This window comes from Ovis canadensis, chromosome 1 (assembly GCF_042477335.2).
Source record: "Ovis canadensis isolate MfBH-ARS-UI-01 breed Bighorn chromosome 1, ARS-UI_OviCan_v2, whole genome shotgun sequence".
NCBI classification, from domain to species: domain Eukaryota; kingdom Metazoa; phylum Chordata; class Mammalia; order Artiodactyla; family Bovidae; genus Ovis; species Ovis canadensis.
In genome coordinates this window covers 72583409-72608106 of record NC_091245.1, presented here as the reverse complement: position 1 = coordinate 72608106, position 24698 = coordinate 72583409, and the positions used below count along the sequence as shown (strand labels likewise).

General features: G+C 42.7%; 1 protein-coding gene across 4 annotated transcripts in view; it reads right to left on the bottom strand.

The window, feature by feature from the left end:
* Window positions 1–22514, bottom strand: part of SLC44A3 (solute carrier family 44 member 3) — an 85082-nt gene extending 62568 nt beyond the window's left edge. For 2 of the 4 annotated variants that reach the window (XM_069598271.1, XM_069598281.1), the window contains exons 1-5: window positions 21998–22514; window positions 21435–21542; window positions 17886–18028; window positions 15322–15458; window positions 14323–14416 (exon numbers count right to left, since the gene is read on the bottom strand). In XM_069598271.1, the coding sequence (XP_069454372.1) occupies window positions 14323–14416; window positions 15322–15458; window positions 17886–18028; window positions 21435–21542; window positions 21998–22024 (509 nt within the window). In that variant the 5' untranslated portion in view covers window positions 22025–22514. Of the gene's footprint in view, window positions 1–14322; window positions 14417–15321; window positions 15459–17885; window positions 18029–21434; window positions 21543–21751 lie in introns of all 4 variants that reach the window. The other 2 variants (XM_069598297.1, XM_069598289.1) reach the window with 2 other exon arrangements.
* Between the last annotated feature and the right edge of the window lie 2184 nt (window positions 22515–24698).

Sequence of the window (24698 nt, the reverse complement as noted above, 5' to 3'; positions counted from 1 at the left end):
GAAATGGAAAAATGCCCAGGAATGTTCCTCCTAATGACTTTACCGTAGCCACAAATACCTTCACAGCATCCTACTCTTCTTTCCTTCTGTGGGCCCCAAAGAGTGGAAATAATCCAAACTTATGAAGTGCCTAATTATCTGACAAATTGCTAAAGTATTAGGCAGTTACCAAATATTTTGTGAAATGCGTGAAGATGAAGCAAGGGGAACCCAAATGTCATTTGACATTACAGCATTATGAAGGAAAAAATGGCTTCGAAACACCCAGTGAATCTCAACATAGAACATACAGAAGGATCTTTCTCAGGAGGCTCAACAGTAGAGAAACAGTTCCTGAGTCATCAAATATTGATTCAAGAGTAATACAACCAAGCATTTTTTTAAATTAAAGATTTTACAGATGTAATACAATCTGAATGGCTCAGATTCCAAAAGTATCAGAATAAATCATAAGAAATTGCTCTTTCTTCTCCTTGAGCCACTGAAGAACATTTGTCCACAGGCCATTAGGTTTTGGTTTCTTGCATATCACCATAGAGATATTTGTTAGCATATATGAACGTAACAGGAAATTTAAATAGCAGTCTGCTGCTGAGTGTCAAAAATAGTAAAAATTATATCCCTAAATGAGATACCAGACCTACCTCAAAAAAGAGGTAGGAAAAAAAAAAACTGTTACTCTCATAAATCTTTCACCTACACATTATAAGGGGCTTTCCTGGTGGCTCAGTGGTAAAGAATCTGCCTGCCAAGGCAGGGGACTCAGGTTCGATCCCTGGGTCAGGAAGATCTCCTGGAGCAGGAAATGGCAACCAACTCCAGTATTCTTGGCTGAAGAATTCCATGGTCAGTGGAGCCTGGCAAGCTACAGTCCATGGGGTCGCTAAAGAGCTGGACACGACTCAGTGATTAAACAGTAACAACACATTATAAGAGTGTTCGAGGCTGGAGAACAGTAAAGCATTTTAAAATAGAAACTTTCATTCTGGAATATCTTTAGCATTACTGAAAAATCACAAAGAAGGTACAGAGAGTTCCCACATACCTTCCCTCACCTCCACCTTATGTTAACATCTGACATAACCACAGAACATTTGTGAAAATTAAGAAATCAACACTGGTGCTACATTATTCACTAAACCACAGACTTTATTTGGAAATGGCCCTTTTCCACCAATTCCTTTTCCGGTTCCAGCATACCACACTGCATTTATTTGTTGTGTCCCCCTTGGTCTGGGACAACTTCTTAGTTCTCCCTATTTGTCATCACCTTGACACTTTTGAAGATTCATGGTCAGGTATTTCATGAACGTCCTGCAAGCTGCAGAATGACCCTCATGTTCTCTCATGATTAGACTGCAGTGACAGGTTTAGGGTGGTGGCCTGCTGCAGGGCTGGGGGCACTGAGGGTAGCATATATGCATGGGATCTTTTGAAGGAGGTCACCATTATCTTCATTACCTCCACCATAGTTGGGCCCCAGGTAAATAGCAGGGAGAAACACAGCTCCATCCATCAACAGAAAACTGGATTAAAGATTTACTGAGCATGGCCCCGCCCATCAGAACAAGACCCAGTTTCCCCCTCAGTTAGGCTCTCCCATCAGGAAGCGTCCATAAGCCTCTTATCCTTCTTCATCAGAGGGCAGACAGACTGAAAACCACCATCACAGAAAACTAACCAATCTAATCACATGGACCATAGCCTTGTCTAACTCAATTACTATGAGCCACGCTGTGTAGGGCCACCCAAGACGGACAGGTCATGGTGGAGAGTTCTGACAAAATGTGATTCACTGGAGAAGGGAATGGCAAACCACTTCAGTATTCTTGCCTTGAGAACCCCATGAACAATATGAAAAGGCAAAAATATAGGACACTAAAAGATGAACTCCCCAGGTTGGTAGGTGCCCAATATGCTACAGGAGATCAGTGGAGAAATAACTCAGAAAAATAAGGAGACAGAGCCAAAGCAAAAACAATACCCAGCTGTGGATATGACTGGTGTGAAAGCAAGGTCCAATGCTATAAAGAGCAGTATTGCATAGGAACCTGGAATGTCAGGTCCATGAATCAAGGCAAACTGGAAGTGGTCAGACAGGAGATGGCAAGAGTGAACGTCAACATTCTAGGATTCAGCGAACTAAAATGGACTGGAATGGGTGAATTTAACTCAGATGACCATTATGTCTACTACTGTGGGCAAGAATCCCTTAGAAGAAATGGAGTAGTCATCATAGTCAACAAGAGAGTCTGAAATGCAGTACTTGGATGCAATCTCAAAAACGACAGAATGATCTCTGTTCATTTACAAGACAAACAATTCAATATCATGGTAATCCAAGTCTATGCCCCGACCAGTAACGCTGAAGAAGCTGTGGTTGAACGGTTTTATGAAGACCTACAAGACCTTTTAGAACTAACACCCAAAAAAGATGTCCTTTTCATTATAGGGGACTGGAATGCAAAAGTAGGAAGTCAAGAAACACCTGGAGTAACTGGCAAATTTGGCCTTGGAGTACAGAATGAAGCAGGGCAAAAGCTAATAGTTTTTTCAAGAGAACACACAGGTCATAGCAAACTCCCTCTTCCAACAACACAAGAGAAGACTCTACACATGGACATCATGGTCAACACTGAAATCAGATTGATTATATTATTTGCAGCCAAAGATGGAGAAACTCTATACAGTCAGCAAAAACAAGATCAGAAGCTGACTGTGACTCAGATCATGAAGTCCTTATTGCCAAATTCAGACTTAAATTGAAGAAAGTAGGGAAAACCACTAGATCATTCAGGTATGACCTAAATAAAATCCCTTATGATTATACAGTAGAAATGAGAAATAGATTTAAGGGCCTAGATCTGATAGATAGAGTGCCTGATGAGATGGAGATTCGTGACACTGTATAGGAGACAGGGATTAAGACCATCCCCAAGAAAAAGAAATGCAAAAAAGCAAAATGGGTGTCTGGGGAGGCATTACAAATAGCTGTGAAAAGAAGAGAAGTGAAAAGCAAAGGAGAAAAGGAAAGATATACCCATTTGAATGCAGAGTTCCAAAGAATAGTAAGGAGAGATAAGAAAGCCTTCCTCAGTGATCAGTGCAAAGAAATAGAGGAAAACAATAAAATTGGAAAGACTAGAGATCTCTTCAAGAAAATTAGAGATACCAAGGGAACATTTCATGCAAAATGGATTCAATAAAGGACAAAAATGGTGTGGACCTAATAGAAGCAGAAGATATTAAGAAAAGGTGGCAAGAATATACAGAAGAACTGTACAAAAAAGATCTTCACAACCCAGATAATCATGATGGTGTGATCACTCATCTAGAGCCAGACATCCTGGAATGTGAAGTCAAGTGGGCCTTAGAAAGCATCACTATGAACAAAGCTAGTGGAAATGATGGAATTCCAGTTGAGCTATTTCAAATCCTAAAAGATGATGCTGTGAAAGTGCTGCACTCAATATGCCAGCAAGTTTGGAAAACTCAGCAGTGGCCACAGGACTGGAAAAGGTCAGTTTTCATTCCAGTCCCAAAGAAAGGCAACGCCAAAGAATGCTCAAACTGCCGTACAATTGCTGTCATCTCACATGCTAGTAAAGTAATGCTCAAAGTTCTCCAAGCCAGGCTTCAACAGTACGTGAACCATGAACTTCCAGATGTTTAAGCTGGTTTTACAAAAGGCAGAGGAACCAGAGATCAAATTGCCGACATCCTTTGAATCATTGAGAAAGCAAGAAGAGTTCCAGAAAAACATCTATTTCTGCTTTATTGACTGTGCCAAAGCCTTTGACTGTGTGGATCACAATAAACTGTGGAAAATTCTGAGAGAGATGAGAATACCAGACCACCTGACCTGCCTCTTGAGAAACCTGTAGGCAGGTCAGGAAGCAACAGTCAGAACTGGACATGGAACAAAAGAGCAGTTTCAAATTGGGACAGGAGTATGTCAGGCTGAATATTGTCACCCTGCTTATTTAACTTATATGCAGAGTATATCATGAGAAACGCTGGGCTGGAGGAAGCACAAGCTGGAATCATGAATGCTGGGAGAAATATCAATAACGTCAGATATGCAGATGACACCACCCTTAAGGCAGAAAGCGAAGAAGAACTAAAGAGCTTCTTGATAAAAGTGAAAGAGAAGAGTGAAAAGTTGGCTTAAAGCTCAACATTCAGAAAACGAAGATCATGGCATCTGGTCCCATCACTTCATGGCAAATAGATGGAGAAACAATAGAAACGGTGGCTGACTTTATTTTGGGGGGCTTCAAAATCACTGCAGATGGTGACTGCAGCCATGAAATTAAAAGACACTTACTCCTTGGAAGAAAAGTTATGACCAACCTAGACAGCATATTAAAAAGCAGAGACATTACTTTGCCAACAAAGATCCATGTAGTCAAGGCTATGGTTTTTCCAGTAGTCATGTATGGATGTGAGAGTTGGAGTATAAAGAAAGCTGAGTGACAAAGAATTGATATTTTTGAAATGTGGTATTCGAGAAGACTCTTGAGAGTCCCTTGGACTGTAAAGAGATCCAACCAGTCTATCGTAAAGGAAATCAGTCTTGAATATTCATTGGAAGGACTAATGATGCTAAAGCTGAAACTCCAATATTCTGGCCACCTAATGTGCAGAGCTGACTCATTGGAAAAGACCCTGATGCTGGGAAAGATTGAAGGTGGGAGAAGGGGATGAGAGAGGATGAGATGGTTGGATGGCATCACCAACTCAATGGACATGAGTTTGAGTAAACTCCGGGAGTTGGTGACAGATGGGGAGGCCTGGTGAGCTGCAGTCCATGTGGTCACAGCAGGTCAGACACGACTGAGTGACTGAACTGAATGGGTTTAGGGGAAGAATGCCACCAAGGGGAGGTGCTCTCAGAGGACTACACTGGGGACATGGCAGCAGCCTGACTTCACTGCTGAATTTGACCACGATCACTTGGTTAAGGTGGTTGGGCCCTGCCAGATTTCTCCACTGGAATGCGAGTATTTTTTCTCTTTCTTCACTCTGTTCTTAAAAGTGAGTCACTAAGTCCAGCCTGCTCTCAAAAGGAAATTAACTTCCATATCCTAGAGGAGGAATACCAACACACATTATCAGAGATCCCTCTGTAAAGATTTATCCCTTTCCTCCCCTTTATTACTTAGTCTCTTATTTACGTAAGTATGGACTCCTGGATATATATTCTTTGGGTTATAATCCAGTATGAGTGTTATTTAGTTAGTTGCTCAAATTGTTCCATCTTTGTCCACTGGGAGGTATTTCAGATTGGCCCCTGTGTCCTTTTGACATGGCCAATCCCTTTTTTCTCCCTTGAGCACTTCCTTACTTTCTAATTTGACAAGATGATGCCAGGCTTATCTGGTATTTCCCTCATTCAAGCCCTAAAATCAGACCCTTTGGAGAACAGCACTTAGAAACCAAGCTCTGGACATTGGGTATGTTTATTGCTACTGGAGAATCACTGGTCCTAGGCCCTCTTATAATCAGCCATAATATGTAGCTTCAAAATGGCTAAATCGTCCCCTTTGAGAAGTAGGGAGGGGGATCAAGAGAATGTGGAACACATCCCACCTCCACAAACACATCAAAAATACATCTACATGTGGAACAATTCTCTTAGGAAACTAACTGGAAACCAGCAGAACTCCTATACAACCAAACCTGCAAGAAAAAGTGGTTCCATGTAACTGGCTGGGACAAAAAGGCATTGCCTTGGGACCTGTGCCCCTGAAAAGCAAGCTGTCGAGCCACAATCTGGGCATCCACATCCTGGGCTCCCGTGCGGAGAAGACTAGCCCCCGTGACTGCTGGAAAATCTGCAGAGACAGAGAGAAGGACTAGAGAAGCCTAGATTCCACTTACACAGAGTGTGTGCATGCTGGCTTGCTGGGAATCAGGGTGGAGAGAGCCGTGCACTGGTGGCTGCCAGCTCACCACACTCAATCAGAAGGGGCAAACACCCTGGCGCTGCTCACTCCAAACCACAGCCTGGTGCAAGATCAGGGCACAGATTCAGTTCAGCTATGCAGAAACAGACCAGGGCACCTGGGGTGTGATGCAGGTGAAGCCACACAGGACACTGTTTAGTCACGCACGGGGCGAGTGGAACCACATCGGCCATTGGCGGGGTGAGCACAGGGAGGTGCCAAAAGTGCACAGAGGCTAAGGGCTGGGCAGACAAGCCCTGGGACTCATCTAGCTACACAGAAACTGCACAGAGGCTAAGGGCTGGGCAGACAGGCCCTGGGACTCATCTAGCTACACAGAAACAGCCCAGAAGGCCTGGAATGTGGTCTGGGTGGGGCGGCAATGGCCATTGTCCGTGCATTCAGAAGTGGCAAGTCCTCTCCCAGTGAGAGCTCCTCAGCTTCGCCCACATCACACCACAGCCTCGCCCTAAATCTGGGGCAGACAGGTCCTGGAGAAGACTGGCACAGAGGCAGCATAGATCCTGGTAGGGGGGCACAGGCACATAAACTTGGGCAACCACAACATCCAACCCCTAGCCCCAGCCTACTCCACGCCACAGCCTTGCATTAGATCTGGGACGAACACAACAGAGAGAGGGATGTGATCTTGGGCTGCTTCCAAGCAGAGCCATGGGGACCCATAGGTCCTTTGTGACCACAGAGGCCTCACTTGCTTCAGCAATCACCTCCGTAGGGGTAGGGGAACACACTCAAGGGCCATAAAGCCTCACTGACCCTGACCTTTAGGGTTTCTAACTCAATAACTGAGGAGCTCCTAATAGAGTCACAACAGCCACGGAGCAAAAGGGAAGCCCCCCCTCATATCCTGCACAGGTTCTGGAAACAACCCTCCCCACGAAGGGCAAAATGGCCAGCAAACTCTGAGGAAAGTCCTCGCTGGCAGCCATATGGAAGCCAGCAACTTACACCAAAGACACTGGACATGCAGAGGCTACACGGGGATGCCCCCACATAAAAACTTCTCTTCAAGACCATAGTAGATAATTGTTTCTCCTGAATTTATAAAGAAAAAGAAAGTTAAATAGAATAAAAAGGCAGAGGATCTCCTCCCAATTAAATGAACAAGAGAAATCCCCCAAAAGAACAAATGATGAATAATGAAACAGGCCTTTCTAATCCACTAGACCCCAAGTTCAAAAAGGTGGCAATAAAAGTGCTAACTGAATTAAGAAAGATTATTGACAGAAACAGAGATCATTGTAACAAGGAACTAAAAACTATAAAGATGAACTGATCAAAAAAGGACAATTCAACTGCCAAGATAAAAACCAACCTAGAGGTAATTAATAGCAGAATAAATGTTATAGAAGAATGAATAAGTGATCTGGAAGACAGCATGATGGCAATCACCCAGTTAGAACAGCAGGTGGACATACAAATGGAAACAAATGAGAGCAACATACGATCCCTATGGGATAACATGAAATGCGCCAACCCACACATGATAGACATTCCAGAAGGAGAAGGTGGTGGGTTGTTGAAAATGCATTTGAAGAAATTATGGCTGAAAAATTCCCAAACCTAAAGAAGGGAACATATAGTCAGGTATAGGAAGCACAGAGGGTCCCAGACAATAAGAACCCACGAATATTCACACCAAGACATCTCATAATTAAGATGGCAAATGTTAAAGATAAAGAGGATTCCAAAGGCAGTGAGAGAAAAACAAAGAGTCAGTTACAAGGGAATCTCCTTAAAGCTATCAGTTGATTTCTCTACAGAACTTGGCAGGCCAGAAGGGAGTGGCAAGATAAATTCGAAGTCCTAAAAGGGAAAAACCTGCAACTTAGGATGCTCTATCCAGTATGCTTATCATTTAGAACAGAAGAAGAGATAAAGAATCTCTCAGACAGGCAAAAGCAAAAAGAATCAGCAATATTAAACCTACCCTAAAAGAAATATTGAAGAGTCTTCTCTGAATAGAAAGGTAGCAAGAATCTATAGGAAAGGGAAAATCATAATAGGAAAGCCAAATCATAAAAGGATTGAAGATCACTTAAATAAGCCAGCATATAGACAAAACAACAATCAAAAAATTGTAAAAAAGAAAAAATATATATATATATATAACTACATTAAATAGTGAAAGAGGGCTTCCCTGATAGCTTAGCTGGTAAAGAATCTGCCTGCAGTGCAGGAGACCTTGGTTTGATTCCTGAGTTGGGAAGATCCCCTGGAGGAGGGCGTGGCAACCCACTCCAGTATTCTTGCTTGGAGAATTCCCATGGGCAGAGCAGACTGGCAGGCTACAGTTCATGGGGTTGCAAAGAGTCGGACATAACTAAACAACTAAGCAAGGCACAAATAGTAAAACGATAAGCATGAAGATACAAAATACAACATCAAGAAAACAAAATGTGAGGGAAGGGAGTACAAAAATGCAAATCTGTTACAATGTGTTTGACCTTAAATGACTGCTAGTTTAAAATGAGTAGATACAGTCATGAGTTAATATGCTTGAACTTCATGGCAACCATAAATCAAAAATATAGACTATATTCACAAAAAACAAAAGGAAAGGAAATCAAACATACTACAACAGAGAGTCATCAAATCACAAAAGGAAAAATAGAAGAAATAAGCAAAGAAGAACTAGAAGACAACTAGAAAACAAAGATTAAACTGGCAGTAAGGGAACTTCCCTGTTGGTCCAATGGCTAAGACTCCGCATTCCCAATGCAGGGGGCCTGGGTTCGATCCCTGGTCAGGGAACTAGATTTCACATGCGGAAACTAAAAGATCCCATATGCTGCAACAAAGTTCAAAGATTCTGCATTCTACAACTAAGACCCAGTACAGCCAAAAAAATAAATAAATATTTAAAAATAATAAACATAAAATTAAAGGAACTTGAAAAAGATTTTTTTTAATGGCATTAAGTACATACTTATAAATTATCACTTTATATGTTAATGGGCCAAATGCTCCAATCAAAAGACACAGCATGGTAGATTGGATAAAAGACACAAGAATGTACAATATGCTGCCTACAAGAGATTCACTTCAGGGCAAAAGGCATACACATACTGAAAGTGAGGGTATAGAGAAACAGACTAACACATATAGAAAACAATCTTGAGGCTACCAAGGGGAAGAGGGAGGGAGTTTTATTAACAGATTAAAAACTACTCTACATAAAATAGGTAAACAACAAGAATTTACTATATTATACAGGTAATTATTTTCAAAATTTTGTAATGAGCTATAATCAGAAAAAAAAAAAAGAAAACAAGAAGGAGGCAGAGGTAGCAATACTCATAGAAAAAATAGACTTTAAAACAAAGGCCATAAAGGAAGATAAAGAAGAGCATTAAACGATGAAAAGGGGATCAATACAAGAAGAGGATATTATACTCATTGATATATATGCACCCAGTAGGGGAGCACTTATGTTCCTTTTACACCACTTTGTAAACCATTTATGGAAATATAAATTGGTGCAGCCACTAGAAAAAACAGTATGGAGATTTCTTTAAAAAACTAGAAACACTGCTATCATATGATCCAGCAATACCACTCCTGGGCACATGCCAGAAAAAAATGAAAACTCTAATTTGAAAAGATAGAGGCACACCAATGTTCATAGCAGCACTATTTATAATAACCAAGTCATGGAAGCAATGCTTGTCCATCAACAGATGAATGGATAATGTGGAATATACATATAATGGAATATTATTCAGTCATGAGAAAGAATGACATATTCCCATTTGCAGCAACATGGAGAGACCCAGAGAACATTATATTTAGTAAAGTAAGCCAGGCAGATAAAAACAAATATCATATCATTTAGAATGCAGAATCTAAAAAGTAATGCAGGTGAATCTATATCCAAAACAGAAACAGACGCACAGACATAGAAAACAAACTTGAGGCTACCAAAGGGAAGAGGGAGGGAGTATGGGATTAACAGATAAAAGCTACTCTACATAAAACAGGTAAGCAACAAGAATTTGCTATATTATACAGGTAATTATTTTCAATATTTTGTAATAAGCTATAATCAGAAAAAACACTGAGTCACTCTGCTGTACACCTGAAACTAACACAATATTGTAAATCAACCATACTTCAATGCAAATAAATGAAAGCATGTATTATACATTAGTGACTGATGAATACTGATGAATTACCCGCCTTAGAATCCTGCTTCAGGATTGTATAAAAGTGCCTATTTCCCTACCCTTTTGCAAAGCATGCTTTTTACTTAAAAAAAAAAAAACATGTTGCCAGTCTAAGCCTGGTGTGCAGCAGTCCATGGTGTCACAAAGAGTCAGACATGACTGAGCAACTGAACTGAGTCTATGAGGTGAAAACATCAGAGTCTTAAATGGAATTTCCCCTATTATAAGGGAGGTTCAGTCTATTTTAGTATCTTAAAAAAATACTACACTTTTCTTTGAGCAACTATTCATATTCTCATTTCAGTTTTATATCGTGATACTGGTGTTTTAAAAGTTGATTAGTAAGACCTTTCATAAATTAGAGGTCAATCTTTTTTTATATGAATTGTAACTTATCTGCCTGTTAATTTTGCTTCTACTGTTTTGTCATGCAGAAATGTTTCTTTTTAATGTAGCCAAATTTACTGATGTTTTTAGTTTTATGTCTCCTGAATTTTAAGTCATAGGGAGAAGCCTTCTTTACTTCCAGGTTATAAGAGAATTCTCCCCTGCCTTCTAGTACTTCCTGATTTCACTTTGTAAGTTAAGATCTTTAATCTATTTGGAATTTATCCATATAAGCCATGAGGTATAGATCCAGTTTTTCCCTCTGGATTCCTACCCAGCTGTCCCAACACCACTTGTTGAATAGTCCAAGTTTCTGTCACTGACTTGAGATGCCATTTTTTATCGTGTACTAAATTCTTGTAAGAATTCCTGTTCCTGGATTATCTAGTATCCTTTACTGACCTTTCTACATATGAACTAGTACCACAGTATTCAATTATTAAACATGGTTTAAAAACTGGAAGGACTAGTTTTCCTTCATTGTTTTCTTCAGATTTTTCATGGTCATTTAAGAGAATTTTTTTCCTTACAGACATTCAAATCAGCTTATCTAGCTACTGAAAAAATCCTATTATATTTATTTTAATCATGATAAACCTATATTTTTCAACTTAGAAATAACATCTTAAATAGTGTAGAGGGAAGTAACATTTTTAACATGTTGAGTCATACCATCAAGAAGACATTCTATCTTCCTATTTGTTCAAGATTATTTTGTACCTCAGAAGCATATGTAAGCTTTCATCCTGTGGTTCTTATACATTCTTGTTAATTTCTAGACTTTTTTTGTATATACTTTTTCCTGCTGTGATAAAAGCAGTCTTTTCAGAAAACATATGAATGCTACAGATTTCAGTATATTAATCTTGTTCCCTGCTACCTTAGTTTTTTTTTATCATTTGTTGTTTTTCAATTAGTTTTCTTACCACATTGCTGTTCAGTCGCTAAATCACATCTGACTCTTTGCAACCCTTGGGACCATAGGACATATAGAGCAGTATGTATATCTTACCACATATAAAGTAATAATTTTAACTCCTGCTTTCCAGTGTTTACATTTTGAATTTCTTTTTCTTTTCTATTACTAAACAGTCTTAACACCAAAGAATCTGAATTGTTTTGAAAGAAAATGCTTTCTGAACTTTTATTTAGTGTTTTCAAAAAATAAGATCAGATAAAGATTTCACGTCATTTTATTTGCTTTTCCCCAAACACAATTCTCCATAAGACCCTAATTTTGACAACATGGCTTGTTAAATATTGTGCTTTTTAGGCATTTAATTCCCCTATGCTGATTCCGTCTTAGTTCTGAGAATGATGGAGGGAGGCATGTAAAGCGTGGGTCATCCCTGGTAGGCTGTGGACCAGATGCACATTAATGAGCTGGGGCAGGGGATGTGTCTACTGGTCCACAAATGGTGGTTTCTTTCCCACTTCTGTTTTTCCTCCCCCACCAGGAAAGCCACTCAAATACACAGGGAACTATCTAGAGAGCTGATTGTGAATTTAGATGACCCTATACATGGAATTTACTCAAGCAAACAATGCAGTGACATGCACAGGCTCCTATGTGAGAGGCTAGAAATAGAATTTACTAGAGGGAAAAACCCAAGCCTTTTAGACTTCAAATCTAAAATCTAATGGGGGTGGGGACTCAAAATACAATATTACATTGAACACCAAAAGGAAAAAGATATGCTTGCTTGCTATCTTCTGCAGTATTTTTTCACTGCTCTTAGCAGCTTGTTCCTAGGTATACAAACCTTCTCTATACTCAGTCATTGCTCTAAAAGGGTGTGTTATACCTCACATGATCAACCCAGAAAGAAGAAACAATTGGTTTATCAAAGAGAAGTATTTAGAAAACGTTCCTTGGCTGTATGGTCCCACTTCTCATGTTTTCAAGCTTTTCACTCTTGGCACTGCTCTTCCATGATAAAATATGATAATTTCCATCTTAAAACAACTGCTTGCTTGTGTAGGAAAAGGAAATGGAGCCCTCGAGGCTACTTTTATCTCCCTCACTCCATCCAAGAAAAACCAGTCAATCAGCAGTTTTGTCTTCACTTGAAAAGCTAAGTGTTGGAAAGGTCTGCATTTAAGGGGTGAAAGGACTAAGACTGGCTTGAGATGTAGAAAAGATGGTGTTCCGAGGACGCAGGGTACAGGACCAACCCCGCCATCCCCTCCCCAGCTTGGTGTGAGCCCTTTAGGCTGTTTGCCAGACGAAATAAAACCAACAAAGACCTGTTTGCTTAGAGTTACAGGAACAAACGTGGACGCTGTTTGGGTTTGAATGCCAGCTCTTCCACTTGTATAACTTTAACCTGCCTCTGCAATAGCTTTCTCAGCCATAAAATAGGGATGGAAATATCTACAACACATAGGTTTTATGAGGCCCAAGTAAATTAGCACATGTTAAGAGCTTAGAAAAGTACATGATAATTTTTGGGCAAGCATCAGACTCAATAGATGTCTGTTATTATCATCAATATCAAAATATAAGCTTCCCAGGGAATTACAGTAATCATCCCATTGATAGTAAGAGGACAGTTTATTCAACTCTGGTTAAATTACAGCCTTAGATATTTTATTCTCTTTCAATTCCTTCTTCAGGCCCAGAACACACATAGTGTTCTTTTAAAAATCCTTCTCGAAAGACAAACACTGCATGAGCTCACTTATATGTGGAAGCTAAAATAGTTTATCTCACAGAAGCAGAGAACAGAATGTAGTAGCCGCAGGGTGGGGGCGGAAGGGGAGGTGTGGTCAAAGGGTATAAAGTTAAAAAAAAACTTCTCTCCACATATTAAATCATTTTTCTTTGAGTTACTGGAATATTTTATTTTTTTTCTGGATTTAGTTATGTTTCATTGAGATATGTTTATGACATCTAATAAGAAATCAAATTTTAAAAAAGGTATTACAGAAAAATAGTATGGTATTCTCCTCCGGAAATAATTCTCTCCTCTTTCAATTACTTATAACACAGAGTATTTTGGAAAAGGACACAAGGATGGTTTACCTATAGTCTTCCCCCTGTTCTGTTAAAATCTACTCATTTTTCTTAGCACCTGCTATCTCAGCATTTTTCAAGCTCTTAGAAGATTATGAAATAGATTACTTTTTAAAAAACTGAAACAGACTAGGAACTATTAGTAAGGAAGAAGTCTTGTTTTGTGAGACTTTATTTCTGTTTCCATATACATCAGTATGTATGAAGATATGTGTATACTGGAGTTGTGATGTAATGCACTTCTTACTGGGAATCCTGACCACAAATTTGATGAACATTATACTAGGGAGCTGGCATAATGCCTTGGTTCTACTTAAATTGTGATTATCTTGAAGGGATTTTGCACAGAGGTCTCATTCACTGTAAACATATAATTTTCAAAAGAATGGTAATGCAAAATAAACCTAAGTCCTTCTTCAGTACCTCTCAGCATCCTGATGGTGGTGGTGATAATTAATTGCATTTCCCCCCTCAGCCTTCTCAATGGCTCACACGTGAGCCATTAATCACGGCAGTGCAACTACACCCTTAGAGCTTTAATTACAGGAGACCTCCTCTGTGCCAGGTATTGCCCTAGTTGATAGGGATGAATAAGACTGTGAAAGCAGTTTGCTGAGTGATGTTCTTGAGAAGGATCTGTTTTCTATTCTCACTGAGAAAAAAGGTGTGTTGACCATCTGGCCTTGCCCACCAAGGCCTGCTTCTTATGGAGAACGTAAGAGACTCTCACCAAGTACCCAATAAGTTTTGTTAGTGGATAAGGAAAACGTTTGAAAGCTCTTACCTTGGGGGAACTGGTAGCCTGGGGCACAGCAAATCCGCATTTGGAATCTGGGTGTAGTTGAAGGAATTCAAATTATAAACACACAGGAAGGATCCTGGAAGCAGAAAACACACAGGCTATACCATTTTCCTACATTATACTTATCTCTCTAGGGGAGCTAGTAAAGAAACCATAGTCATTTTACCCAACTGGGGAAAAGACAGAATAAACCATTAACAGAAAACAGGTCTCTGGGTGTCCTAAAGACAAAAAGAATTAAGCATCCAGTTGAGATCAAATCAGGTTCTCTGCTTTCCTCTCTCCAAAAGGCCAAATTCAAAAGTTATAAAATGATTGGTAACAAAATGATTTGAAGATGATTTATTATATAGGCTTGATATTTTTAACCCAGTCTTGCAAATAATTTTTAAAAATCTGGCACCCCACTTCTTAGGCAGATGAAATTTGCAGTGGGCTGCCTCGAATTTCTTACTTCCCTTTGCTTGTTTAATCCTTAAAATATAAATCTGAAAAGCAGGCTCAGAGCAAGTTAAGTGCTTTTGGAACAACGTACAACTGTCCCACTGGTCAGTGAAACTATCCACAGCCCGAATATTTTAATGAAAGAACATACTTGTTGGCAATTCAACCCGAAGCCTGTGGGTGCCTCTCTAGGACTGGACCTGCCAAGTGCGCTTCTCTGACCTCCGTCTGACCCTGCCTTCAGGCCCTCAATGTCTGCTGTTCCCTCCCACTTTCTACGGCAGACCAGACCCTGGCAGTGAGCAGAGAACAGCTAGGGTTTCAGATGAATTCCAGATAAACCTGAACGCAATTAAGCTCAGGAGAAAATGTTTATGGCCCTTTCTACACAAGGAAAGGCACCCACAAGGAAAGACAATTTCCCACTTTGCAGAGGAAGCAGAAGCAAGGCAAGTGATCTCATCTATGTCTGTACAGGTTACCCTGCCATAATCCCCAGCCTCAGGGAGAATAGAGACCCCATCCTTTGGTACCCACCACTGGTGTTTGCAAAGAGCTGGACCTCTTCCAGGGTATCAAGCTGCTCTTCAGGACAACTGGATACACAGAGAACGGTGGAACTGAGCCTCACATCCTTGACTTCCAGGTTGCAGGAATTCATAAAAAACACGTGTCTAGGAGGCAGATGAAACAGAAGGAGAATGTCGTAGAGCCATTTCCTGTTGTTGAGTTTAATTGTGGGACTTAAAAGATAGCCACACGCTATCAAACATGGGAATAATTAAAGCCAACTTTCATCATCAAATACTTCCTGCATAATTTAACAAGTATTATGCCCACCTGGGTCATCTATGGAGTTGTACAGTTTGGGAGCTGTATTCAAATGTTAACAAAACTTCCCTCTTTCAGATTCAGCATTTTCTGGGATGTTGATAACACTAGGGTGTTCTGGGAGGAAGTCGCTGAGAAGCAAAAAGGACTGATAACACTGCCCGGGTTCCCTAGGTGAGGCCAGTGCATCAGTGAAGTCCACAGAAAGCATAGTGAATTCAACTATATCTCAGAGAATAGCTCAACCCAGGGAAGTGAGAAGGGGAGAGGAGGAGGCCAAGGTTGTGAATTAAAGGCTAACCCCTCCCCCTGCCTCCCAGTTTGAGCCAGGAAACTCGAGACCCTTCCTGCTGCAGCTGCCCAGCCACTGGGCACAAGAACAAAACTGCTTGTTGCCATTAACAAGGTCACGTGAGGGTTGGCAGCGGCAGCTCCCAGACCCTTGCCCTACACTTATCCCGGCTGCTGAGATCAGAGCAATGTCAGGTCAAGAGCCCTGTAGGCAGTCCTCCAGGAGAGAGACCCGGAGAAGAGGTCCCAGAAGCTTCTTTTTCCTCAACTGGGGTTGGAAGGGGGGTGGTGGTGTAACAGGAGATGGGGGAACAGATTTCCAAGTGTATGATAACTATATACTTTATTCTACTTATTTTATTAAGTTTTAAAAATTGCAGTAAAATACACATAAAATTTTACCATCTTAAAGATTTTATGTGTGCAGTGGCACGAACCACATCCACGTTGATGTACAACCGTCACTACCACCCACCCCACCCCTCCTCCCACAAGAATCTTTTCATCTTATAAAACAAGCTCTGTACCCACTTAATAATAATTCATCACCCCCAAATCTTGGCAACCACCATTCTACTTTCAGTCTCTATGAATGTGACTACTCTAGGCAGCTCATATAAGTGGAATCAAACTATTTATCTTTTTGTGATTGACTTACGTCACTTATCATAATATCCTCAAGATTTATCTATGTTATAGCATGTGTCAGAATTTCTTTCCTTAAAAAGGCTAAAAAATTATCCCATTATATGTATATACATTTTGTTTACTATTCATCTGCTGGACACTTGGTTGCTTCTACCTTTTGGCTATTAATAATAAAATATATACTTTTCATTTCAAAGAGGGTGACTATTTCCCAGCACTGCATTATGAACGCAGTGTCCAAAGAGAAGCACAGGTGTATCTGGGAAGCCTCTTCCTCCCTGTGTTCTTTGTGAGTGACACCCACAAGTGTAGGGGGAAATGGCCCCGGGGCAATCCATTTCCAGCAATGCAAAGCCCCCTACTGGAGAGCAACATTCAGGGGTAGAAGAGGCCTGCTCTGGGATCTGTATTTGGTGACTCCAAACTTATACCCAGGACCTTATACACTTAAGATGTCTTTCCTAGGAGCTGCTTTTGATTATCAAGTCTTGAAGTTATTATAAGGCCTTATTCATCTTAGAAAATCATGGCCAGGAATTTCTCTCCCCTTGGGGGAGTCCTGTCTTTTCTCTCCCCTTTTGGTTTCTCTTTTGGAGTCAGGGAGATAAGAGTATGCACCACGGTGCCATAGCTGAGAGTGTAGGCTGGGAGAGAGTGGGACACAGGTTCTCAACATCCCCAGGTGGGATTGAGGTATTTCCACATAGAAACAATACTCTCTTTGGTGTATAGTTAGTAACATGATTCTGATCCCAGGTGGTGCTAGCGCTAAAGAACCCGCCTTCCAATGCAGCAGACTTTAAGAGATGCAGGTTCAATCCCTGGGTTGGGAAGATCCTCTGGAAGAGGAAATGGCAACCAGCTGCAGTATTCTTGCCTGGAAAACTCCACGGTGAGGGTTACATTTCATGGGGCTGCAGAGTTAGACATGACTGAATGACTAAGCACACACACACACACACACACACAATGAATAATAATAGTGACAATTAACACTTATTAAGCCTTAGCTCATGCAGTGTCTCAGTGGATCCTGAAAACAGCCTATGAGATAGGTATAATAACTGGCTTAAGAAGATGAAAATTCAGCTCAGAGAAGTTAAGTACCCTGCTCAAAGTCACACAGCTGAAAAGCAGCAAGGATTGAATTTGAACTTGGGATTGGCTGATACTAAAACCTGTGTCCTTACTACCATATCAAAATTTCCTTTTATGAGTTAGCTTGATAGAGTTTTGAGTGAGCTATCAGTTTCCAGGCTCAAAATGACTAATTTATACAAAGTTGTGAACTCTAGCCCCTCTGTAGGTTGAGGACTTACTTCAACACTTACTTTTTCTGAGTCATATCCTGCCCTGAAAGAGGAGCCCCTTCTACGGGGGAGTTCTTCTTGCCACACACGTTCCCAAAGCTGTCGTAGCCAAAGAGGAGTCTTCCTGTGGCTCCAGCCGCCACTGAGTAGCCCATGATGAACGCCTGGCAAAACCCAAGTGGCACGTGAGAGCCTGGCCAAAAGGCTGGAAAGCAGCCCTCACATCCTTAAAATGGAACCTGGTAAAATCAAATCTCCCCAGCACAAATGCACTTCCCTGCTTTAGCAGTGACACCAGCAAGGCAGATCAATTAGGGGTCCCCAGCCTCCATGATCTAATGCCTGACGATCTGTGATGGAGCTGATGTAATAAGAGAAATAAGGAGCACAGTAAATATAATAAGCTTGCATCATCCCCTAACCATCTCCCATCCCCGTCCGTGGAAACACTGTCTTCCATGAAACCAGTTCCTGGCGCCAATAAGGTTGAGGACCGCTGATGGGGGTGCTGCTTCTCTAGTACTTGCTTTACCAGGTTACGGAGGGACACTATTCTAAAACTCTGAAGCAGATTCCTCTCTGCTTTCTCTCCTTCTTCCCCAAGAGTCTGTCATTTTCTCTTTTTGCCTAAGATCACCAGGATAACTCAAACTTTTGTCCCAGTGTCTAAGGCACTGGGGCTCTGCTTCCTTCCCTGAGGTTCTATCCATCTACCTTTCCTCCCTTCCACCTCTCTCTCCTCCTACTTCCTCTTCCACTTTTATTTTTATCTTGTATTTAGGGGACACTGATCTTCAGGGGTAGAAGCAACACAGTTGAAACATACCAAAATATGGTCTGTAACAAGTGAGAAAATGGTGCTTTGGAATAAGTGCTTAAAATACATAAGGAATTTCAGGAATTTTGCTGGACAAGAACATCATGCAATCTGTAGTCACTTTTGTCCAATTTTGTAATGAATGTGGAATATTTAATATTTCAGCTCAAGTGACTAGTCCCTTAATATGCATTGATGGGCCCTCCACTCAGATTGAGTCTGTATCTTCCCATAACATAAGCTTAGTATCATAAATTTCTCAATCTGTAATACAGAAAATACCATTCAATATTTGGAAAAAATAACTGTGGTACCAGATGTTCCAAAAGTATATATTCCCAAAGTCAATTATGTTTCAGATACTTTACATTCATTACTAATTCAGGAATCAAAATAACCATCTTAAAGTGCCTACTAAGGGATACAGAAACAAAATCGAACCCCCAAGAAACAGCCTAGAAGACAGGCAGGGCTCAGGGCTGAGAAACTTCTGACATCCCAGGGAAGGAGGGTCTCTGCCACTCCTATTCCACCAGTACCTCCTCAACCTCAAGGTCAGACTCCAGGACGAGTGGGTCACCTGTGCAAGTGGACAGATGCCTCACCCTTTACTCTCAGGCTTCGGGAGGGGGGTGGGTGTGTGCCCCTGTGGCTGGCACCATCGGCTGACCCAGTCCCCAGTTGGTCCCCTTCCTGCTCTGCCTTTTGGAGTGTGGTCAGATTCTGATTGGCTTTAGACTTAGACAAAGGAAAGGGGTTCTGGTCTTCCACCCAGATCAGCAGAGATCTCATAATAAAGGGGAGCTCCTGCCCAGGAGGGCAAGGGTTTTTTTTTGGTGGGAGGGGCCGGTGGCTGGAGGGAGATTTGGATAATTCTGAGTCCCTGTCATATTACCACATTAAACCATTAAAATTTTCTTTCAACTTCAAACACACAATTGCCATTCCAAACAGTAGGTGGGTATACCAGTTATGGTGGAGCTATTCAAGGAGGTTTCAGTCAATTGTGGGAAGATACGGAAAAAAGAGCCTTGAAAGAAGAGTAAGAAAAGGCAAGGTGGGAAAGGACACTGGGGAGGGAGCACAGGCAGAGATGGCCCAGAATTGAGCGGGTTCTGTTCTGTATATATAAAGAAAGGCTGGCACTCTTTCTGTTTGCCATAGACTGCCCCGGTTCATAATTCTGGTCCCTCACCCAAACCTCATTTGTTCAGCCCCAGCTCAGGACAGCACCATCAATAATTCCATCCAGCACGTGCCTTGTTCCTGGTCAGGATGTCACAACAAAGACCAGAAAGCCAAACAGCAGAGGCAGAAATAACATCCTTGCCCTCTTGGCTGCGGATAAAAAAATATTGCAAAAGATAAAAGCTAGTCACCTCAGGAAGAATTATCATTACTCAAATTTAATACAGTAAAGAGAACATGGGCACACTGAAGTTTTCAGGTTTATTTTGCAAATGATATGTAAATTTGAAGCCATCTCCAGCTTTGTGCCACCGTCCTGATGGTTCTTAGATCTTTCGGCTGTGATGGGCCATCTATAAATCCTTTCCCCAGACAACTGCCGGCTGAAGGTTTGATAGTTAGGCACTGGGTTTGAGCTGTGGAGAGGCTAGGGAAGATCATTAACAGCCCAAGTTCAAAGCAGCCGGGAACTGGCAGAACAGCTGCTCCCTACATTTATACAACAGCAGACCAAGAGAGAAACACCAGCATCTGTGGAAAGTTTAAGAGGAGGTGTTATAGGTATAGTTTTTCCCAACTTCTAGAGAAAAGCTGCAGGGGTCATTATAGAGGCAACACAGAACATATGGTTATGCCTTTAAGGTCCAGCCTTCCGCTGTGCCTGTTATTCACCTATCTGTGTGAAACTAGTCGGTAAGTCAAGGGAGTAAATGCCTTTCTAGCTTGGAAAGAGATCATATTTTAGGGTTTATTCAAATTTAACTCTTTTCAACAAAGGTAATTACATGGTAGCCACTGTTAGGCTTTATAAGCATTTACCATGAAGAAACAGCATGCCTCCATCTGAAATGGAGGATTTCATGAACATATTTTAAGAACTCAAGTGAGCCTTTTTCTGCTGTTACCTACAACTCTAAAATAAGCTATAAAAGCATCAAAGTTCAGCTTCCAAGAGACTCTTCAGGACTAAAATGGAAGGTCTACCAGCAATCACACACACCTGGTAACTAGAGTGGGCAAAAACCTCATTTCCTATCCAACTAGAGGGTTTATAGCAAAGGCTTGTTCACCTGCTAAACACAACATTCCAAGAGCAAGTTACACTCAGCTAAAGTAAGAGGAATTTATTTCTAGGCTTACCTGGATATCCCTTTGTGAGAGGAACATTTTATGCGGGGGACTGAGACCAGATGGTACAAGAACTTCCCCCTCAGTGGGCTGGTACTAAGAGGCCTACTGAATGGCAATCCCACTGCAGACGGTGGTTCTCATTTCCCAATGCCGTCTTGTGTTAGAAAGTGGCCCATGGTAATAAGCCAGCCTCTCCAATCTACTGAGCCTAGAAGGTTAAGAGATACCTGACTGGCACTTCTGAGAACTGCTATTTGCTCTGTGGCAAACGTCTCTAGCCGTGGCACAACCTGTTACCTAGTACAACCTGGAACCCTCACCCCCCACCTCACTTCACCCCCGCCCAGGGACGCGATTTATATTTGGGGCACAGCTATTTCGGGACACACACACACCACACTCTGGTCTTTTCCCTGCCAGGCACCCACACTTACCAAACCAGTCCAGAAGAGAAAGAACAGGAACAACCATGCCGTATCTGTGCATTTCCTATAAATCTGAGGTCGCCACTGTCTTTGCGTGGGGATTCTTTCTGCGGAATCCTTCCAGAAAAAGAAGGAAGAGTGTTTAGGAAAAGAGGATAATCATATATTTAGGTCCCAACCTAGAAAATGAGCCCAAACTTACTCGAAGACTGTTCAAAATAACTTTTTTTTTTTTTTTTAACGTGGCCTCCCGAAACGTTCGCGAATGCTTTGAAACACCTGCCTGTGCGGAGCGGATGAGAAGTTCCCAGCCGCCTAGTCCTTACCTGGAGGCGCACCTAGAGGCGGCCCCAAGTTGGGGCCTAGAGGCCAGCCTCTCCCGCGCCTCCGCCCCAGCAGCCGAGTGGGTCCGCGGTGCCCCGCCAGGTGCCCCCGGGAGGCGGCGGCGCAGCGGCGGGAGGTCGGTCCCCGGGATCCCGGGAGGCGGAAGCGTCCCCGCGGGGCAGGTGCGTGGAGGGGCCCGAGCCTTCCCCGCGCGCGATCCCTCCCCTGGGGCCAGGTGCGGGCCTTACCAGGTGCTCCGCTCCGAGGCACTGCATCTTGCCCTTCGCGCCGGGGGCCGCGCACTGGGAGCCCTCGCCGAGCCCGCTGCGGGCCGGCTCGGGGCCCGGCGGCCGACCGGCAAGAAGGGGCGCAGCGCCGCCCCGCGGCAGCCTCCGAGCGCCACGGACTTCGCCCTGTGCGCCATCCTGAGCGGCCCCCGGCCCCCGCGCGCACCCGGGGCCGCTCGGGTGCACCCGGCGATCCGCGCGAGTCCCCGCGCACCTGCCCCGAGGCCGGGGCTCTTCGCCGCTCGTCTAAACCACCGCGCGGTGCGACTCCCGACTTGCCCGTGTAGCCCGCTGAAGCGTGAGGTCCCCGCTGGCCTCGCCACGACCCTGAGCGCGCCCCCGCTGGGGCCTGATTAGCGTGCGGCCACGCAGACAGCAGGAAATAGAAAGTCTCAGGAAACCATTGCCGAGGGCGAGCCACGGCGGCATGCCGAATTACATCTACATGGCTAACAGGTGAGTGCCCTTTCCCTGCACCGGGTTCTGTTCTAACCGCTTTCAAAGGCATGATGAGAGAGTCAACCAGGCAGAAACTGCCATTGCCCCAATCTACAGACGAGGCAAACCGAGGCACGGACAGTAGCCGTGTAATTTGGGGGACACACAGCCAGCAAGCTGTAGAGTTAGGAGAGCTGGACCCCGAGACTCGAGGGGCTGTCAAGGTGGTTCTCAGCACCAGGATGCGACCCGGGGCTGCTCTCCCACGACGCGTGGAGAAACTAAAACAGCTGGGGGAACCGCAGCTTCTAGGAAGTAAAAAAGAAATAAAAAGGCTGGGGAATCTAAAGAGTGGCTTAATCTGTGAACTTGTAGAAGGTGGGTGGCAGGAGGAGACGCCACCAAGTTAGACGGGATGAACCAGACTTCAGGTTCTGCTTTCACGGCTCTTCACAGTAGAAATGGTAACAACTCAGAAGCCACTGGTGGGGAGTCCTCCCTGGGAATAGCTGACCAACACAGAAGTGGTGCTGGGGTGAGACATTAAACGCTGAAGGTGGACCCCCTACCCCCCTTTCGCTCTTTCCTCCCCCTACGCACCCACCCAGGGCTGCCAGGTTAACCTTTGTTTTTAGCCTTGCTTCTCCCTGAGGGCAGAAACCTGGCTGAGGAGTGATCTGGTGTAGCCAGGGAGTGGGAGGGACGCATAGAGGCTCCCCTGCGCCTGAGACTTCGGTTCTGGGCTCATCACCGACCTCCCACCGCTAAGTCACTGGGCCTCCTGGATGCATGTTTATCAGAGTAGCTGAAACTCCAAGAGAACGTGAATTCACAGGCCAAATAACTGAACCTGCGAGTACAACTACCATAAAACGACAACTGAACAATGTCTGCCTTCTGAAACGGAATAATTAAAACTGATGGAGCAAGATTTTTAAATACGCATGATAAATATATTTGAGAAAGTGAGGAATGGCAATAGCAATATAGGTCAGGAAAAAATCATGAAACTAAAATGAATAGAAACATTAAACATGAAGAATATGATAATAGAATGAATATTCTTTATCAAGAACACGGATAAACCATGGACTAGATGCAGCTGAAGAGAAATCAGTGATTGGAAAGAGTAGTTTCAGCAGCTTGCAGTAAATAAGGCAGCTATTTTTAAAATTTCTAATTAATAACAAGAATAGAACTAGAACAGAAAGAGAATGATATAAAAACAGAGAGGAAGAAATATTTGAAGACAATGGGAATAAATTTCAAGGTGGAAAGAAAGAAATAAACCTCAGATTTAAAGGGCAAGTCTCAAGCCAAATATTTTTATTGTTTTAGGAATTTCTTAAAAATCCACTTTTTGGAGCAATAGATTGACTGCTCAAGTAATACTCATCAGAATTATAGCTTCTCCTTGGAACCATACATCAGTCAGCTGGTTGATCACATGACTGTGCCATTCACAGCTTACTTCAAGCCTGCCCCCTGCTGGGTCTACCCATCCTCAACTGTTAAAGGGCTGCTACTGCTACTGCTAAGTCACTTCAGTCGTGTCCAACTCTGTGCGACCCCATAGACGGCAGCCCACCAGGCTCCCCTATCCCTGGGATTTTCCAGGCAAGAACACTGGAGTGGGTTGCCATTTCCTTCTCCAATGCAGGAAAGTGAAAAGTGAAAGTAAAGTCACTCAGTTGTGTCCAACCCTCAGTGACCCCATGGACTGCAGGCTTCCAGGCTCCTCCGTCCATGGGATTTTCCAGGCAAGAGTACTGGAGTGGGGTGCCATTGCCTTCTCCGGTCAATCTAATCATGCTGCCTGCATTGAAAGGCCCGTCTTATACCAGACCTTAAAGATCTTACAAATATCCTATCCTTGAAATACATCAAATATATTCATGTTCATAAATTCACAGTAATACTCAACAAAAATAAAGCCTCATTGATTGCCATTAGAAGATTCTAGGGAACTAACTCCTTATCAAAAACTGGTAAATGAAAGAATCGAGCACATATCCTGTCTCTTCTACCCGAACCATTCATCAGGGTAATCATGTAATGGATGAAGGAGGTTTCTCTTTATAGAAGTATTCTGGCTTTTAAGTGCCAAAGGGATGATAGAATTTAGGACCTCACAGTTTTCCGAAACAAAAAAGGGACAACTCGACATCAGCCTCCTCTCAGTGAAGAACACACTGCCACCTGTGAAAGAGTTGTGCCAGAGGAG